This window comes from Dipodomys merriami, unplaced genomic scaffold (genome assembly GCF_024711535.1).
Source record: "Dipodomys merriami isolate MVZ:Mamm:240054 unplaced genomic scaffold, mDipMer1.0.p SCAF_125, whole genome shotgun sequence".
NCBI classification, from domain to species: domain Eukaryota; kingdom Metazoa; phylum Chordata; class Mammalia; order Rodentia; family Heteromyidae; genus Dipodomys; species Dipodomys merriami.
In genome coordinates this window covers 2553902-2573997 of record NW_027202549.1, presented here as the reverse complement: position 1 = coordinate 2573997, position 20096 = coordinate 2553902, and the positions used below count along the sequence as shown (strand labels likewise).

At 49.9% G+C, this 20096-nt stretch overlaps 2 protein-coding genes across 2 annotated transcripts in view; both read right to left on the bottom strand.

Annotated features, from left to right (window-relative positions):
* The window catches only part of Scap (SREBF chaperone), a 53014-nt gene extending 49926 nt beyond the window's left edge, over positions 1–3088 (bottom strand). The window contains exon 1 of the mRNA XM_070017710.1: positions 2889–3088. The gene's annotated coding sequence lies outside the window, so the exon portion shown is untranslated. The remainder of the gene's footprint in view (positions 1–2888) is intronic.
* Positions 3089–4425: 1337 nt separating this feature from the next.
* On the bottom strand, positions 4426–19581 carry Elp6 (elongator acetyltransferase complex subunit 6). The gene is made up of 7 exons (XM_070017702.1): positions 19436–19581; positions 17541–17619; positions 14194–14264; positions 13245–13363; positions 10995–11196; positions 8586–8732; positions 4426–5053 (listed from the first exon to the last, which is right to left on the bottom strand). The coding sequence occupies exons 1-7, from the start codon at positions 19556–19558 to the stop codon at positions 4934–4936; spliced, it is 861 nt and encodes a 286-aa protein (XP_069873803.1). The 5' UTR covers positions 19559–19581; the 3' UTR covers positions 4426–4933.
* Positions 19582–20096: the final 515 nt, after the last annotated feature.

Sequence of the window (20096 nt, the reverse complement as noted above, 5' to 3'; positions counted from 1 at the left end):
AGTTAAGTGGAGCTATTGTAGAGCACCAGACTTAAAAAAGGCTAAGGGACAGCACCCAGGCCGTGGGTCCAACCCTCAGTACCCAGACAGATGACTGACAGACAAGGAGGACAAGGAAGAAAGGAGGACAAGGAAGGAAGGAAGGAAGGAAGGAAGGAAGGGAGGGAGGGCTACAGGCTTCAATTAACTTTCAGAAACACCTAAAATGCATTCAGCACTAACTAAACACTTGACCCTAGGTGGTAGTGGTGGTTGTTTTTGTTTTTAAAAAAAGGAGGGGGGTAGGGAGGGTAGGTCTGGGATGTGGCTTAGTGGTAGAGTGCTTGCCTATCATGCATAAAGCCCTGGGTTCAATTCCTCAATACCACGTAAACAGAAAAAAAGGAACTCCATAAAACCTTGTCAAGAGACAAAAAGAAAACCCACGCAAATGATCTCATTAAAGAAATCTGTGTCCACTCCAGAACTAACTGCAAAACTCGCCACAAGAAAAAAAGTCTACGTGCCCTCAGCTCTGATTGTCATCATAGAAGGCAGTGCAGGTAATGACTAGAATATCAGAAAAGACTAAAATTAGAAAGACCCTCTGGGTCTGGGAAGGTGGCTCAGTGGTAGAGTGCTTGCCTTGCATGCATGAGGCCCTGAGTTTGATCCCTCAGCACCACATAACCAGAAAAAGCTACAAGTGGTGCTGTGTGGCTCAAATGGTAGAGTGCTAGCCTTGAGTTGAAGAGCTCAGGGACAGGGCCCAGACCCAGAGTTCAAGCCCCACAACCGACCGAAAAATTAAAAAAGAAAGACCTCCTGCCTCTGTTCTGGCCACTACCATCCCTTCATCATTTCCTCTGCATCATTTCTGGAATGCAGTCTGACCCAAGAGTCCCTGTTTCCTGTATACAATAGCAAAGTTTAAAATAAATTGTTTTTCTTTAAAAGAAAAAAAAAAAAAAACCATCCAAAGCAGTGGTACTCACTAGACACTATGTGGAAAATGAAGTATACAACTTGTGGGTCGGGGATGGGAGGGAAAAACTGGGAGAGCACGAGAGAAGGGGAGACATTTTCCAAAAACAAATGTACTGGGCTGGGAATGTGGCTTAAGTGATAGAGTGCTTGGCCTAGCATGCATGAAGCCTTGAGTTCGATTCCTCAGTAGCACATACACAGAAAAAGCTGGAAAGTGATGTGGCTCCAGTGATCGGTGCTAGCCTTGAGCAGAAGCAGCTCAAGGGACAGGGCCCAGGGCCTGAATTCAAGCCCCAAGACTGGAAAATAAATTAATTAAAAATTTAAAAAAATGTATTCCTTACCTGACTTATGTAACTGTAACCCCACTGTACATCTTTTTTTTGGCTGGCCGTGGGACCTGAACTCAGGGCCGGGGTTCAAGGGGAGCACACTACCACTTGAGCCACAGCGCCACTTCTGGCTTTTTTTCTGCTTCTGTGGTGCTGAGGAATCGAACCTAGGGCCTTAATGCATGCAAGGCAAGCGCTCTACCACTGAGCCACCTTGCCCGCCCTGGACATCCCTTTTACAATAACAGTAAATTTAAAACAACAACAACAACAGCAGCAAACCCCAATCTCAAGAAATAAAACTAAAACCCACGCAGGAGTACACAGGAGCAGAGCCTGGAGCAACAAGACCAAGAACAACTACAAGAAGCCGAGCACACAGGTTTACCTCTCTTCCTGATCAGAGAGCGGGGTCCTCCCTCCTGCACCCCCCCACACACACCCCAGGAACACCAGGAACCACACACACACACACACACGAACCCCAGACAGAACCAACACCAGGAAACACACACACACACACACACACACACACACACACACACACACGAACCCCAGACAGAACCAACACCAGGAAACACACACACACACACACACACACACACACACACACACACACACACACACACACACACACACACACACACACACACACACACACACACACACACACACACACACACACACGAACCCCAGACAGAACCACTGCAAGTTCTAGAACCCAAGTTACCTTGGGAGTGGGGGGCGGCGAGGAGGGGGTCGGGAAGGAGAAATTGGGGGACACTGAGCCCGGTCCTGGCCGTGACTCCCGGCGGGAGAGGGGGGGGGGCGCGGCCGGGGGGTGCGGACCGGGGAGGGAGGTGCAGGGCGGGGAGGGGGGTGCGGGCCGGGGAGAGGGGGGTGCGGGCCGGGGAGAGGGGGGTGCGGGCCGGGGAGGGGGAGTGTGCGGGCCGGGAAGGGGGGTGCGGGCCGGGGAGGGGGGGGTGCGGGCGGAGAGGGGGAGTGTGCAGGGCGGGGAGGGGGTGCGGGCCGGGGAGGGGGTGCGGGCCGGGGAGGGGGAGTGTGCGGGCCGGAGAGGGGGAGTGTGCGGGCCGGGGAGGGGGGGTGCGGGCCGGGGAGAGGGGGTGCGGGGGGGGTGCGGGCCGGGGAGGGGGTGCGGGCCGGGGAGGGGGGTGCGGGGGGGGTGCGGGCCGGGGAGGGGGGTGCGGGCCGGGGAGGGGGGGTGCGGGCCGGGGTGGGGGGGGTGCGGGCCGGGGAGGGGGGTGCGGACCGGGGAGGGGGGTGCGGGCCGGGGAGGGGGGTGCGGGCCGGGGAGGGGGAGTGTGCGGGCCGGGGTGGGGGGGGTGCGGGCCGGGGAGGGGGAGTGTGCGGGCCGGGGAGGGGGGGTGCGGGCCGGGGAGGGGGGTGCGGGCCGGGGAGGGGGGTGCGGGCCGGGGAGGGGGGGTGCGGGCCGGGGAGGGGGGTGCGGGCCGGCGCCCCCCCACGCGCCGGGCTGCTGGACAGCGCCCCCGGGGGAAGAGGCCTCCCCCCGATTCCAGAACCACGGGAGGCGCGGCGGGAGGCGCGGGCCCTGGGCGGCCGCGGCCGTACCTGTGACGGAGGCAGCCCGGTCGGCGGCGGCGGCGGTGATGCTGAGGGCGGGGAGCGGCGGCGGCGGGAGCGAGCGTGCGCGCTCTCGGGAGACCGCGGCCCCGTCCGGGACGCCAGCCGCGCTCACCCTTTTCACGGCCGCCCGGGCGCCGGCGTCCTTCCCCGCCCCTTCACCTCTCACCTTCTACCTTTCCCCTCTCGCCGCTTCACACGTGCGGCTCCGCCCCCGCCTCTTCCCCCCGCCCCCCCCCACACACACAAGGCGTGCGCGTGCGCGCGCGCCTGCGCAGTCGGGCTTACGCGTCCCGCAGCTTTCGCCCCGCCCCCTGGCTGTCCCCGGCCACCTGCCACTCATCCGGGAGGAAGGCCTGTATGGCTGGCTGCTTGGCGGAGGGGAAGCGACGGCGCCCGAGGGGCGGGGCTGGGGGGGGCGGGGAGCTTGGGAGGAAGCAAACGGGGGTCCTCGCCCCCCACCCCCGCTCCCGGCCCCCCTCGGCCGGCCGCTGCGGAGCTTTTGGCAGCACGTTCCCCTCGAAAGTCACCGAGAGCGTGCACAAGATGGCTCGCGTTCCCTGCTGGGGAGCAGCCAAGAACTAGGAGGGAGGCTGGAGACGCTCGGATCCGCGTCCCGGGAGAGAAAACAACCACAACAGTCATCGGGAGCAGCTGGAGGGGCTGGGCCGGTGGCTCAGGGGTAGAGCGCTTGCCTCGCATGCCTGAGGCCCCGGGTTCGAGTCCCCAGTACCACAGAAGCAGCCAAAAGCCGGAGGTGGCGCTGTGGCCCAGGTGGTAGAGCGCTCGCCTTGAGCTGAAGAGCTGAGGGACAGCGCCCAGGCCCAGAGTTCAGGCCCCAAAAGCAGCTGAGTTACACTGGACAAGCAGATGGCTGGGTGCATCGTGTATCTGGAATGAAGGGTGGGTGGGTTTGGCTTTGGGGTGAGCTCTTCAGCTCTACCACTTGAGCAAATGTCCGCTGAGGGCTTTTGTGCTGGTTAATTGGGGGTAAGCAGTTTATCTGCCCAGGTCATCTTCACCACTGAGCCTCAGGTCTCAGCCCCTTGGGTAGCGAGGATTGCTGGCATGGGCCACCAAGTCCGGCTGCTCCTGTTCGGGTTTTTATGTTGTTGTTTTTTAACTCAGGGCATGGGCACCGCCCCTGAACTTTTGTGCTCAGGGCTTAGCACTCTGCCACTTTGAACCACAGCTCCACTTCCCGTTTTCTTTTTTTTTCTTTTCTACATCCCGTTTTCTGATCTTTAATTGGAGATAAGTCTCAAGGACTTTCCTGCCCGGTCAGGCTTTGAAGCCTGATCCTCAGACCTCAACCTCCTAAGATTATAGGTTGAGCCATTGATGCCCCCTTGAGCTTCCCTCCACCCCCACCCCCAAGGATACCACTTGAGCCACAGTTTCATTTCTGGCTTTTGGGTAGTTAAATGAAGATAAAAGTCCCATGGTGTCAGATCTCAGCCTAGGCTTATGGTCAGGAGCCACATCATGATAAATTACACACTAGATAGAGCTTGATTAGAAGGAGAAGGTGATGAGCTCTTTATAAAGACAAATGGAAGAGTTTTTGACAAATGTAAAACAAGTTAAACAAGCAGAAAAAAAAAACAGCAGTATTTTTAATTAACTCATTATGTATGCCAGTACTGGGGACTTAAACTCAGGGCATGAGCGCTGTCCCTTAATTTATGTGCTCAAGCCTTCTACCACTCGAGCCACACCTCCACTTCCAGCTTTTTGAAAGTTCATTGGAGATCAAGGTTTCCCAGACTTTCCTGGCCAAGCTGGCTTTGAACTGCCATCCTCAGATCTCAGCGTCCCCAGTAGCCAGGATTTACAGGTAGGAGCCTCCAGGGCCAGATTCCTCTCTCTGTTTTCAGAACAGGGCCCCACGTAAAGGCATACATGCCATCATAGAACCATCCGGCCCTTTCTGTCCAACCAGTCCAACATGAAAGACTATTTCCTGGCAGGCTGCTACCTTTTACACAGCTAAAAAATGGTCCAAGTTAGCTTTAGCTGCCCCCTAAATCGAGTCACAAGACGGCAGGAGACATCCCTTTGGCAAAAAAGGACACGTTCTTGTCCTGTATCTTATACTGGTATATGAGGCTCCGATCCCGCCGGCCTGTGGACTTCCTCCAAAGGATCTTCAGCTGCAAATAGAAGAATGAAAGAGGGGGCAGTCACCCCAAGTGCCACTGTGAACCCCACTCTGTCCTCTGTGATCTTCAACTGAGATCACATAACACACTGTACAGTAATGGGACCAACTTCTGTTTCATTCTTTTGTGTGTGTATGTGTGTGTGTGTGTGTGCACGCGCGTGTATTAGGACTGAGGCATGAACTCAGAGCCTCATGCCCTTTTTGTTTTTCTGATCATTCCTGGGGCTTGAATGCTGGGCCTGGGTGCTGTCCCTGAGCCTCTTTGTGCTCAAAACTAGTGCTCTACCACGTGAGCCACAGCACCACTTCCAGCATTTTCTGACTAATTTGTTGGAGATAAGAGACTCACAGATTTTTCTGCCTAGGCTACCTGCAAACTGGGATCCTCAGATCAAAGACTCCTGAGTAGCTCAGATTACGGATATGAGCCACCTGCACCCGAAGCCTCCGGTTCCCGTCAGCTTTCTTGCTCACAACAGTCACTGCACCATTTGAGCCACGCCTCCACTTCTGAATTTTGCTGGTTAATTGGAGATCAGAGTCTTTCGTATTTGTCTGTCTTGGCTGGCTTTAAACCTTGATTCTCAGATCATAACCTCCTAAGAAGCTAGAATTACATGTATGAGCCACCAGAGACCAGCTTGAAACCAATTACTAAAATGAACATGACTAATGAAAAATAGTCATCCCTGCATTAAATAAGCTATATTTGCTCACTCATTACAGAAAAGTAAAAGAAGAAGAATGTCACCCAAGCCAGATACCAGTGGTTCACACCTGTAATCCTAGCTACTCAGGAGGCTGAGATCTGAGGATTGTGGTTCAAACCAGCCCGAGCAGGAAAGACAGTTCATGAGACTCTTATCTCCAGTTAACCACCAAAAAACTGGAAGTAGCACTGTGGCTCAAGTGGTAGAGCACTCACCTTGAATTGAAGAGCTCAGGGACAGCACCCAGCCCACATTTCAAGCCCCATGACCAAAAAAAAAAAAAAAAAAAAACCAAAAAACAAAAAAAGAAAAATGTCACCCATGGGAAAAAAAATTATAATAGTATTTTTAGGTATTCCCATTGTCTCTTTTTCTTTTTTTAAATACAGTTCCCATGGAAACTTTTTTTTTTCTTTTTTTGTTTTTGGTGGGCTTGGGGCTTGAACTCAGAGCCTGGGTACTATCTCTGAGCCATAGCTCCACTTTTGGTTTTCTGGTAACTCATTGGAGATAAGAGTCTCATGGACTTTTCCTGCCAGAGCTGGCTTTGAACTACAATCCTCAGATCACAGCCACCACACCAAAGTAGGTAGCATTACAAGTATGAGCCACCAGCACCTGCTTTTTTTCTTTCCTTTTTTTTTTTTTTTTTTTTAAGATATCGATGACTGGGAATGTGGCTTAGTGGTAGAGTGCTTGGCTAGCATGTGTGAAGACCTGGGTTCCAGCCTCAGTACCACATAAACAGAAAAAGCCAGAAGTGGTGCTGTGGTTCAAGTAGTAGAGCACTAGCCTTGAGCACTGAGACAAAATCCCAGACCAGAGTTCAAGCCCCAGGACTAGAAAAAAATAATAATAAATAAAGATATCTAGGGTTTAAATGTTAGTCTGTGATTTTTTTTTTTCTGGAAGTCTATACTACAGGGAGACAGACAAGCAGATAGTTCCCAAAGTAGAATTACAAAGACAACACTTGCATAAATATGATTAAGATCTGCTTACTGGGTACATAAAGGGTATAAGCAGATCCAACACTAAAAATAAACAAAATGTTGAATTAGACCAATTTAAATGAGGTATCTTCTAATATCCTAGTGATGGTTAGTTGTCCTGATCTACATCGGGCATGTTCATCCTGGTCACGAAGATGAATTCAGTGTGGCCTTTGGTTTTTTGGTTTTGTTTTGTCGGTCTCAGTGCTTGAACTTAGGGGCCTGGGTGGTGTCCCTTAGCTTTTTCTTTTTTCTTTTTTTCCAGTCCTGGGGCTTGAACTCAAGGCCTGGACACTGTCTCCAGGTTCTTTTACTCAAGGCTAGCACTCTACCACTTGAGCCACGGCACTACTTCCAGCTTTTTCTGTGTATGTGGTACTAAGCAATCGAACCCAGGGCTTCCTGCATGCTAGGCAAGCACTCTACCACTAAGCCACATTTCCAGCCCATCCCTTAGCTTTTTCACTCAAGACTGGCATTCTACCACTTGAGCCGCAGCTACACTTCAGTGATTAATTGGAGATAAGAGTCTCACAGATTTTCCTGCCTGTGTTGGTTTTGAACCATGCTCTTCAGATCTCAGCTTTCTGAGGAGCTAGGATTACAGGTGTGAGCACCAACATCTGGTTTTATACTTATTGACATCGGAGAATGCACATTCTGCACAGAGGTGTGGGAAGGCTGCACATTGATTCTGCTGCTGCTGCTGACTGAAATGCTTGAGGAACAGGTTTGAGAGGAACCACAGCTGCCCATCCAGAACCTTCTACCCATGCTGTACCACAGACACCCCAATAGCATTCCTGGCCATTCTCATTCCAAATGATTCCAGGCCAATTGTCCATTCTGGGTTAAAAGGATCTAACATCAGAGACTGGGAAGGTGGTTTAGTGGTAGAGTGCTTGCCTAGCAGGCATGAAGCCCTGGATTTGATTCCTCAGCACCACATAAACAGAAAAAGCCAGACGTGGCGCTGTGGCTCAAGTGGTAAAGTGCTACCCTTGAGTAAAAGAATCTCAGGGATAGTGGCCAGGCTCTGAGTTCAAGTCCCAGGACTGGCCCAAAAAAAAAAAGCCAGCCATGCACTGGAGGCTCATGCCTGTCATCCTAGCTACTGATCTGAGGATTATTATTAGAAGCCAGCCTGGGCAGAAAACATCCACGAGACTCATCTCCAATGAACCTTGATAACCAGAAGTGGTGCTGTGTCTCAAAGTGGTAGAGCCCTAGGCTTGAGTGAGCTCAGGGACCATGCCTTGGGCCTGGGCACTGTCCCTCAGCTCTTCAGCTCCAGGCTAGCTCTCTACCGCTTAAGCCATAGCGCCACTTCCCATTTTCTGGTGGTTTATTGGAGATTAGAGTCTCACGGACTTTCCTGCCCAGGTTGGCTTTGAACCTTGATCTTCAGATCTCAGCCTTCTGAGTAGCTAGGATAACAGGCGTGTGCCACCAGCGTCCACCCCAACTCATTATTGTTTAAAGATCACTGTAGTACTAAGAGGAATCAGCTCATTTGCTAGCTCCCTTTTTGACTTAAGGCTAGTACTCTATCACGAGTCACAGCTCCACTTCCAGCTTTCTGATTAACTGGAAAGAAGAGTCTCCTAGAATTTACTACTGGGACTGGCTTTAAACCACAATCCTCAGATCTCAGCCACCTGCAATAGTTAGGATTATGGGCATGAACCACCAGCACCTACCTATTCTTTAATTAATTAATTAATTAATTGTTTTCGCCAGTCTTTGGGCTTGAACTCAGGGTCTGGGCCCTGCCCCTCAGAGGGTAAAGCAGCCAATGTAGGCCCCAACTCTGACGTACCTGCCCGTGTACATCCTTGCAGAAGCCAGTGGCCAGGCCTTCAGCCTGCAGGATCAGGTGGCTCTGATGACTGAGGCCATTCAGCAGGAGCTCATTCTCCCCATCCTCGGCGTCTTCACTGTCGTGCACAAGGGCCACCATGTTTCCCTGCGTCACACAACAAGATGAACATCTGCTTCTGACTGGACCATGTCCTCTCAGTCACCTTCCCTCCTGCTGCTGCTGCTGCTGCTGCTATTGGTCCCTTATGGGAAGGACCAGGATCCTAATTAGCATCATCAGCTGTATATTTTCATTTTTGTGTTTTTTGCCAGTCCTGGGGCTAGAACTCAAGGCCCGGGTTCTGTCCCTGAGCTTCTCTTGTTTAAGGCTAGCACTCTGAGCCACAGCACCACTTCTGGCTTTTTGTTTTGTTTTGTTTTGTTTTTGTCAGTTGTGGGGATAAAATTCTAGGCCTGGGCACTGTCCCTCAGCTCTTCAGCTCAAGGCTAGTGCTCTACCACTTGAGCCACAGCGCCACTTCTGGTTTTCTGAGTGGTTTATTGGAGATAAGAGTCTCATTGGACTTTCCTGCCTGGGCTGGCTTTGAACCTTGATCCTCAGATGTCAGCCTCCTGAGTAGCTAGGATTACAGGCATGACACCAGCGCTCGGCTGATTTCTGGCTTTTTCTGTGTATGTGGTACTAAGGAACCAAACCTAGGGCTTCATGCATGCTAGGGAAGCACTCTAGTATTAAGCCACATTCCCAGCCCCCAGCTATGTATTTTCACTAGCCAATCCAACCTGAATATCCCGTTCATCTAAAACGAAGCTCACCCTAGCATCTTCAAAATTGGTTCCATTCTTCAGTTCTTTTTTTTTTTTTTTTTAGTTTTATTTTTGCTGGTCCTAGTGTTTGAACTCTGGGCCTGGGTGCTGTCCCTGACCTTCTTTTTGCCCAAGGCAAGAGCTCTACCACTTGAGCCACAGCATTGCTTTCGACTTTCCTGCCCAACTGCCTTTGAACGTCAATCCTCAGATCTCAGCCTTCTGAGTAGTAAGGATGAGAGGCATGAGCCACTAGCACTTAACTCCTCTCTTCAATTCTTTTTTTTTGGTCAGTCGTGGGGCTTGAACTCTGGGCCTGGGCGCTGTCCCTCAGCTCTTCAGCTCAAGGCGAGCGCTCTACCACTTGAGCTACAGCACCACTTCCGGTTTTCTGGTGGTTTATTGGAGATAGGAGTCTCACGGTCTCTCCTGCCCGGGCTGGCTTTGAACCGCGATCCTCAGATCTCAGCCTCCTGAGTAGCTAGGATTACAGGCGTGAGCCACCAGTGCCCGGCCTCTCTTCAATTCTTGAACGTTATGAAAAATGTCACTGGACCAGTGACTCATGCCTCTCATCCTAGCTAATCAGAAGGCTGAGACTGGAGGATCACAGCTGAAGCCTGCTTGGGTAGGAAAGTCTAAAAGACTCTTACCTCCCAGAGTGCTGGTAGTTCACACCGGTCGTGCTAGTGACTGAGGAGGCTGAGATCTAAGAATCATGGTTCAATACCACCCCAGCCAGAAAAATCCATGAGACTCTTACCTCCAGTGAACCAGCAGAAAAGTGGCACTGTGGTAGAGCACTAGGCTTGAGGAAAAAAGCTCAGGAAAGGACTAGTAATGGGATTTAGTGGTAGAGTCCTTGCCTAGCGTGCATGAAGACCTGGGTTCAATTCCTCCGTACTACATACACAGAAAAAGCCAGTAGTGATAATGACCAACACACACACACACACACACACACACACACACACACACACACACACACACACACACAGAGAAGCGTATGAGCTATCCACACAGATATTAAAAAGCAGGGTGCTGGTGGCTCACACCTGTAATCCTAGCTACTCAGGAGGCTGAAATGTGAGGATCTCGGTTCTAAGCCAGCTTGGGCAAAAAAGTCCTTGAGACTCTTTACTTAGATAAAGCCCAAAGTGGTGCTGTGGCTCAAGTGGTAGAGACCTAGCCTTGAGCACAAAGAGGCTCAGGGACAGGGCCCAGGCCCTGAGTTCAAGCCCTGGGACTGGCAAACATTAAAAAAAAAAAAAAAGAAAATCAAGGATGACATGGCCAGGAAAGAGGGAAACATGGATGCTAGGGGAACCCAAAAGAGAAAGCACCCTGTGACCCCGTGGACCCCGTAAGAGGAGTCAGAAGATGGGCATGTATAACCTGCATCTAGGAAAATGGAAGGGAAGAGGTCCACGTCATCAGAAAGTGACAGCTTGGGGCTGGGTGTATATTCATAGCTCAGCAGTGAACTGCTTGCCTAGCATGCCTGAGGCCTTGGGTTTTGATCTCAGCACCAAATGGGGAGCCTACTTGGGTTCTTAGAGCCACAAACAAACAAGGAATACAGGAGCAGGGTTGTTAGTACCTGTAGTTCCGAGCACACAGTTGCTCTGCAGTAGTGGGCAAAGTCCAGCACGGCCACCGCTCCCAAACCCAAGCTCAGCAGCACACTGAGGTCATCTACCAGCAGCACTGGGAACCTCCACGTGGTATCCTCGCTGTCCACAGGTTTTAGGGCCTCCCGGACAAACTCATATAAAGGCTGCAGGCTCTCAGCACTGGTTTCCCTAGAAACACCGGGCCAAAAGTCACCAAAGCTGACAGGTGGGTGCTACTTGCTCATACCTGTTACCCTAGCTACTCAGGAGGCTGAGATCTGAGGATCACACTTCCCAGCCAGCTCAAGCAGGAAAATCTGTAAGATTCTTATTATCATCCATTAACCAAGAAAAAAAAAGCTGCAAGTGGAGCTGTGACTCAAGAGGTATAAAGAGTTGGCCATGAACAAAAAAGCTCAGGGACAGCACCCAGGTCTTGAGTTCAAGCCCTAGGACAACCACCAAAACAGAAATAAGGAAATAAGTCCCTAGCGCTCAATCTCTAAACATGTTTATCCAGGCTGGGCCCTGGTGGCTCACACCTGTAATCCCAGCTACTCAGGAGGCTGAGATCTAAGGTTGGAGGTTCAAAGCCAGCCCAGGCAGGAAAGGCCTTGAGACTCTTATCTCTATTTAACCACTAGAGAACCAGAAGTGGCACTGAGACTTGAGTGATAAAGTACTAGCCTTGAGATGAAGAGCCGAGGGACAGTTCCCAGGCCCAGAGTTCAAGCCCCAGGCCAGACAAAAAAAAGGAAAAAGAAATACCATAAAAGCCAGGTGGCTGCCAGGCGCCAATGGCTCATGCCTGTAATCATAGCTACCAAGAAGGCTGAGATCTGAGGATCACGAAGCCAGCTCGAGGAAGGAAAAGTCCGTGAGACTCTTATCTCCGATTAACCTCTAGAAAACAGGAAGTGGTGCTGTGACTCAAGTGGTAGAGCACTAGCCTTGAGCTGAAGAGCTGAGGGACAGCATCCAAGCCCAGAGTTCAAGCCCCATGATCGACCAAAAAAAATTCACAAGACCCCGTATCTCAATAGAAAAAGCTGAGTATGATAGTGGGTGCCTATCATGTCAGATAGTAAGGGAACATAAATACAATCACAGATTAGACGGCTCGGTGCAAAGATAAACAAAACATGAGAGATCCTATCTTACAAATAATTGGGGCAAAAACAGCTGGAGGTATGAATGCCTAGCAAACTGTCAAAGTTCTTGTGTCTAAACAGTAGATCATAAAAAAATAATAAAAATTATTTTAAAAAATAATAAATGAATAACAGCAATCTCAGGAATCCTTGTGGTGAAGGGGAGAGGATTATAGGATTCTTTTGTGGTTGTTGGTAGTCATGGAGCTTGAACTCTGGGCCTGGGCGCTACCCCTTAACTCTTTAGCTCAAGGATTAGTGCTCTAGTGCTCTACCACTTGAGCCACAGTGCCACTTCCGGCTTTTTTTGTTTACATGCTGCTGAGGAATGGAACCCAGGGCCTCATAGCATGTGAGGCAAGCACTCTACCAGTGAGCCACCTTCCCAGCCCTGCTATAGGCTTCTTAAACAGCCCACAGATAGAAATTCTGACATCAGCTGGCCCATCAACTCACATCCTCTCCTATTTATGGATACTCAGCTGTCATTTTCCCACACTGGGTAGAGAAATGGAGCAAAGTGCCCAGGGCAAGCGCCCTGCCTCACATTCCGGAGTATCTTAACAAGGATGGCTCCCCATAGCTCACATCCTACAATCAGGTATAACCAGCCCCATGAAGAAACAAGAGACCAGATGAAGAAACACAGGGTCAGAGATGCTGAGCGAAGTGTGTGTTCTCTGTCTCTGTCTCTGTCTCTCTCTCTCTGTCCTGTCAGTCATGGGGCTTAAACTCTGGGTCTGGCCACTGTCCCTCAGCTCTTCAGCTCAAGGCTAGTGCTCTACCACTTGAGCCACAGCACCATTTCCAGCTATTTTCTGCTTATGTGGTGCTGAGCAATCGAACCCAGGGCCTCATGCATGCAAGGCAAGCGCTCTACCACTGAGCCACCTTCCCAGCCCTATTGGAAGTTTGTTGTTGTTGTTGTTTTTCTTTCAGGAGCCAAGAGCTTTCTGATAATGCTGCAACATGGAGGTGAAATGTCTGATCTAGGAAGCCAGTTCTGCATTCCCACATATGACAAGCAGAAGGGATTTTACCCAGTGACCCTCGACTAGGCCCACCTGCCAGCTGTGTCAGGCTCACCTGAGAAAGCGGAGGGGGTGTGGCTCCTCCTGAGGGTGGAAGAAGATGTCCGCTGAGGACTTGAGGCCCTCCAGGATCACTAGCTGCCCACGTTCCCGGGCCGTGGTCAGGTTGACACCCTAAATGTGACAAAGAAGGAAGTGAGCAGCTGGATCTTGTAGGAAATCCCATCCCAGTGGGTAGCCCACAGCTCATAAGAGGTTGTAAGTCACAGCCAGGCACCAGTGGCTCACGCCTGGAATCCTAGCTACTCAGGAGGCTGAGGATCTTGGTTCAAAGCCAGCCAGGGCAGGAAAGTCTGTGAGACTCTTATCTCCGGTAAACTACCAGGAAACTGGAAGTGGTGCTGTGGCTCAAGTGGTAAAGTGCTTGCCTTGAGCTGAAGAACTGAGGGACAGCGCCCAGGCCCAGAGTTCAAGTTCCACAACCAACAAAAATAAAAAATAAAAGAGAGCTTACAAGTCACAAAAGTCCATTCTTCACCTCTAACTATGCCTTTTCTTCCCTCTGATCGCCCAACCCATCCACACTTTCTATGCTGTTTTCAGACATAGCAATTTATTTTATTTATTTAATTTATTTATTTGTTTATTTTATTTTTAATTTGTGCTAGGACTGGAACTTGAACTCAGGGCTTCTTGCTTTCCCTCTTTTTGTTGTTGTTGTTGTTATTCTTTTTTATTTTCTTTTGTTGGTCGTGGGGCTTGAACTCAGGGCCTGGATGCTGTCCCTGAGCTCTTCAGTTCTAAGCTAGCACTCTACTACCATTTCTGGCATTCTGTGTATGTGCGGAACTGAGGAATGAAACCTCAGGGGTTTTAATGCATTCTAGGCAAGCACTCTACCACTAGGGCACATTCCCAGCCTTCATTCCTTTTCTAAGTCCTTTACCCTACATTGATACAAATATGGCACATAGGATCACTCGGGGAAATTCTAGAATACTTACCAGTTTCTGTCCCACGGTGTTGTAGTGACTGAAGGACTGTAGGAGTGCCACAAAGCAGACTTTACAGTTAGCTAGGAAATAAAACTGATCCTTAGTGCACATACTTCATTTCACTGGAAACAGAAGCACTCAAACAGATCAAGACATTCAGAGGCAGCCGGGACCAGGGGCTCAAGTCTACCATCCTGTAGTTACTCAGGAGGCTAAGATGTGAGGATCACAGTTCAAATCAAGCTCAGGCAAGAAACTCCATGAGACTCCTATTTCCAATGAAGTACTGAAAAAGCTAGAAGTGAAGCTGTGGCTCAAGTGGTAGAGCTCTAGCCTGTCGCAAAAAAGCTCAGGGACATTGTCCAGAACTTCAGTTCAAGCCCCAAGATCAACACACACACACACACACACACACACACACACACACACACACACACACACACACACACACACACACACACACACACACACACACACACACACACACACACACACACAGCTCAGGGACATTGTCCAGAACTTCAGTTCAAGCCCCACGATCAACACACACACACACACACACACACACACACACACACACACACACAGCTCAGGGACATTGTCCAGAACTTCAGTTCAAGCCCCACGATCAACACACACACACACACACACACACACACACACACACACAGCTCAGGGACATTGTCCAGAACTTCAGTTCAAGCCCCACGATCAACACACACACACACACACACACACACACACACACATACAGCTCAGGGACATTGTCCAGACTCAGGGACATTGTCCAGAACTTCAGTTCAAGCCCCACGATCAACACACACACACACACACACACACACACACACACACACACACACACACACACACACACACACACACACACACACACACACACACACACACACACACACACACACACACACACATACAGCTCAGGGACATTGTCCAGACTCAGGGACATTGTCCAGAACTTCAGTTCAAGCCCCACGATCAATACACACACACACACACACACACACACACAAATCTAAAGCCAGATACTGGTGGCTCACGCTTGACCTCCTAATTACTAACGAGGCTGATATCTGAGCATCATGGTTCAAAGCCACTCTGGGCAGGAAAGTCCATGAGACTCTTATCTCCAGAAAACTAGAAGTGGGGCAGAACGCTAGGCTTGAGTAAAAGAGCTCAGGGACAGCCCTAAATTCAAGCCCCAAAACCTACCAAAACAAAAAGTTTTAGAGGATAAAATACCCATTTTTTTCATATTGATAGTTATATAAGAGATATATTCTGAGAGATAGTTCTCTGAGAAGTATTCCCAGATAACTCATTTTGTTCTCTTATAAATAAATTTCATCTTTCCTTTTTTTTCTTTGTCTGTCCTGGGGCTTGAACTCTGGGCCTGGGCACTGTCCCTCGGCTCTTCAGCTCAAGGCTAGCACTCTACCGCTTGAGCCACAGCGCCACTTCCAGTTTTTTCTTTTATATGGTGCTGAGGAATCTAACCCAGGGCCTCATGCATGCGAGGCAAGCACTCTACCACTGAGCCACCTTCCCAGCTCCTCTTTCTTTCTTTTTTTTTGGTGGTCATGATGGTTGTTTGGGGTAGGTTTTTTTTTTTGGGGGGGGGATCCTAGAGCTTGAACTCAAGATTGTGGGAACTGTCCCTGAACTTGTTTTGCTCAAAGGTAGTGCTCTACCACTTGAGCCACAGTGACAGTGGCTTTTTTGGTAGTTAATTGGAGACAAGAATCTCTGAAGCCAGCAGGGTGCTGGTGGCTCACACGTGTCATCCTAGCTACTCAGAAGGCTGAGATCTGAGGATCGAGGTTCAAAGCCAGCCCAGGCAGGTAAGTCCCTAAGACTCTTATCTCTAATAAACCACCAGAAAAATCAGAAGTGGTACTGTGACTCAAGTGGTAGAGCACTTTCCTTGAGTTGAAGAGCTGAGGGACAGCACCCAGGCCCAAAGTTCAAGCCCCATGACTGACCAAAAAACACAAAAATCTCCGAAGCCAAGTGCCAGTGGCTCACGCCTATAATCCTAGCTACTCAGGAGACTGAGATTTGAGGATCTCAGTTTGAAGTCAGCTCAGGCAGAAAAGTCCCTGAGAGGGGCTGTGAAGGTGGCTCAGTGGTAGAGCGCTTGCCTTGCATGCTTGAGGCCCAGGTTTGATTCCTCAGCACCACATAAGCAGAAAAAGCCGGAAGTGGCGCTGTGGTTCAAGTGGTAGAGTGCTAGCCTTGAGCTGAAGAGCTGAGGGACAGCGCCCAGGCCCCAAGTTCAGGCCCTATAACTGAGAAAAGAAAGAAAAAAAGAATCTCAGAAGCTTTCCTCCCTAGGCTGGCCTCAGCCTCTTGAGTAGCTAAGATTACAGATGTGAGCCATCAGCACCCAGATGATTACTTTTCTCTGTTTTTGAGCTAGTCTGAGGATGTAGGTGCTGTCTTTTAGCTTTTTCACTCAAAGCTACCACTTGACCACTTGAGCCACAGTTCTACTTCTGGCCTTTAGGTGTTAACTGTAAATAAGAATCTAATGGAAGAGCTAGGAAGGTGGCTTAGTGGTAGAGTGCTTGCCTAGCATGCATGAAACCCTGAGTTCAATTCCTCAGTATCACATACACAGAAAAGGCCGGAAGTGGCACTGTGGCTCAAGTGGTAGAGCGCTAGCCTTGAGCAAAAAAAGCTCAGGGACAGAGCCCAGGCCCTGAGTTCAAGCCCCAGGACTGGTTAAAAAAAAAAGTCTAATAGACTTTCCTGCCTCACCTGGCTTGGAATTACAATCCACAGATCTCAGCCTCTTAAGTAGTTAGAATTACAGGCAAGAGCTGCTAACACTCAGCCTCTTTTTCCTTTTTCCTTAGGTTTCTTTCTTCTTTCCTTTTGTTTTGGTCAGTTGTGGGGCTTGTCCCTTGTGGGTACTGTCCCTCAGCTCTTCAACTCAAGGCCAGTGCTCTACCACTTGAACCACAATGCCACTTCTGGTTTTTCTGGTGGTTTATTGGAGATAAGAGTCTCATGGAGGGGGGGGGGGAGGGAAAAGGATTGGGATTGGGGGGGAGAAGGCTGGGAAGGGATGTGAAGGGTAAACAAAGGAGGACGCTGCAATGCTTGGTAAGAAATGTATGCATTATCCTGCCCACGTAATTGTAACTCCTCTGTACAGTATGTTCACAAATAAAATAAAATTAATTAAAAAAAAAAAAAAGAGTCTCATGGACTTTCCTACCCAGGCTGGTTTGAACCACAATCCTCATATTTCAGCCTCCTGAGTAGCTAGAATTACAGGCATGAGCCACCGGCGCCCGGCTAGGTTTCTTTTCCTATAACATCAGTGAGTCTCATACCTTTGAGGTAGAAGGAGAGAAAGTGGTGCACAAGAAAACTTCCATCTGTCTTGGAATCACAGAGTAGAGTCAGTTTCCCCTAGAAGTTAAGAGAAATACAGATAATTATTCTCCCTGGAAAGAAGTCAAAATAGTGCAGAAATCTAGTTGACTGTGTAAACTTTTTTGTTTTTTGCCTGTCCTATGGCTTAAACTCTGGGGGTGGGTGTTGTCCTTTAAAGTCTTTGTCTCAAGGATAGCACTGTATCAGTCAAGCCACAGCGCCACTTCCAGCTTTTTCTGAGTAGTTTATTAAAGAGAAGAGTCTCACAGACTTTCCTGCCTGGGCTGGCTTGGAACTGTGATCCTCAGATCTCAGCCTCCTGAGGAGCTGGGATTACAGCATGAGCCACCTGTGTCCCTGCTGTGTAAATTTCTTTTTTCTTTTTTTGTCGGTCGTGGGGCTTGAACTCTGGGCCTGGGCGCTGTCCCTCAGCTCTTCAGCTCAAGGCGAGTGCTCTACCACTTGAGCTACAGCGCCACTTCCGGTTTTCTGGTGGTTTATTAGAGATAGGAGTCTCACGGTCTCTCCTGCCCGGGCTGGCTTTGAACCGCGATCCTCAGATCTCAGCCTCCTGAGTAGCTAGGATTACAGGCGTGAGCCACCAGCGCCCGGCTGCTGTGTAAATTTCTATACCTGGAAAATGTATTTTTTTGGAGAAGGTATTTATTAACTGTAAACATATCAAGTTTACTTGGAAATGAAGACAATAAGTCAGAATTTTGGGAAAAATCAATAACTAAAGTTATGATAAAAAGGTTGATCTCCAGTTTCAGAAGGCAAACTTAGGGTAGAAAATTTTTTCTTCCCAGCTGGGAACGTGGCATGTATGAGGTCCTGGGTTCAATTCCTCAGCACCACATAAGGAGAAAAAGCCAGAAGTGGTGCTGTGGCTCAACTGGTAGAGTGCTAGCCTTGAGCTGAAGAGCTGAGTGACAGCTCCTGGGCCCAGAGTTCAAGCCCCACTACCAACACCCCAAAAAAAAAAAATGGCACTGTGGTTCAAATGAAACAGTGTTAGTCTAGAGCAGAAAGAAGCTCAAGGCCACTAGTGCCCAGACCCTGAGTTCAAGCCCCAGGACCAGAAAAAAACAAAAAAAAAAAAAACAAAAAAAATCGACTTGTGAAGCTCTGGTAACTTATGCCTGTAATCCTAGCTACTTAGGAATGTCAAATCTGAGGATCACAGTTCCAAGCCAGCATGATCAGGAAATCCATGGGACTTTCACCTCCAATGAATCACCAAAAAAGACAGAAGTGGAGATGTGGCTCCAGTGGTAAAGTGCTGGCCTTGAATACAAAAGCTCAGGGATAGAGGCCTGAGTTCAAGCCCAAGGGCCTGCACCCCAACAATAAAATAATAATAATAATAAACATCAAGAAAGATCCCGCTATCAGGACTTGAAGGCTACTTCCCAGGCTGTCATTTCCTCATGTCCACTTCAATCCTCCATTCTTTCACTCTAATTCTAGCCTAAGATAAACCAGAGCTGGCCAGATAACCAGAACTATCTGCAGGCTTGGGCAGGGCAATTGCTAGCTAACTACCATCCACCAGGATCTACGGAATCCTACAATTTGCCTAGCACGTGGGGCCACACCAAGGCACAGACGGCGTCTCGGCGGCCTCGAGGAGCCCACCTGTCATTAGGAAGACCACCTAGAAATCCACATTCCCCAGGGCCAGAGCCTGCCTGCTGCGGCCACAGACTCAGATCCAGACCACGCCCCCTCCTCAATGGACTACAACTCCCAGAAGCCCGAGCTTTCCCGGTTCCCGCGCGTAGGTCCCGGATGTAAGGCTTCCACCATTCTCTCAAAGCCCGTCTCCCTTCTGGCCTCCACGACATCTTGCCTGCTCCGCCCGGTCAGGGCTGGTGTTGAGAAGGTTATTAAGTTCCGGGAACATTCCAAGCTCTGAAACCGAGCGCCCTGGATGAGTGAAGATGGGAAGGTGCCGGGGGTGACGGGGGCACATTCACGCGCCTGGCAACCTCACGCTCGCTTCTGCAAGGAATGCGCGTGCGCAAACGCCAGTGTCGCAGTGCATTGGCCCGCTACGGCGCATGCGCATAAGCGCATTACTGATTGGCTGTGAGGGTTTCTGCTGTCCCGGGCTCTCCTCCTGTTGCCATGGAAACTGCGAGGCTATGATTAAGGTGCAATGGGCTGGGAATGTGGAGCCGCAGGTTCGATTCCTCACTACCGCATAAACATAAAAGGCCCGATGTGGGACTCTGGCTCAAGTGGTAGAGTGCTAGCCTGGAGCAAAAGCAGCTCAGGGACAGTGCCCAGACCCCCAGACCCTGGGTTCAAGCCCCGAGAAATGATGCCAGGCCCAGGGTGTCGCATGCTGTGATTCTAACTAGTGAGGCGATCAGAGGATCCCGGTTCAAAACCAGCCTGGGCATTCAAATCCAACTCTAGCAAATTGATTAAAATATCTGATCAGAATCAACCCCACCATATCTACACATCTATAACACACACACACACACACACACACACACATACTA

Bases quoted from the DNA above. Each gene is read 5' to 3' on its own strand.
- Elp6 (XM_070017702.1), bottom strand. From the start codon at position 19,558: ATGTGCCCCCGTCACCCCCGGCACCTTCCCATCTTCACTCATCCAGGG. The intron at 17,620-19,435 runs GCAAGATGTCGT...CTTAACTTCTAG, and splicing joins GCCCTGACCGGGCGGAGCAG to GGGAAACTGACTCTACTCTG. The intron at 11,197-13,244 runs GTGAGCCTGACA...CGGTGTTTCTAG, and splicing joins CACCCCCTCCGCTTTCTCAG to GGAAACCAGTGCTGAGAGCC.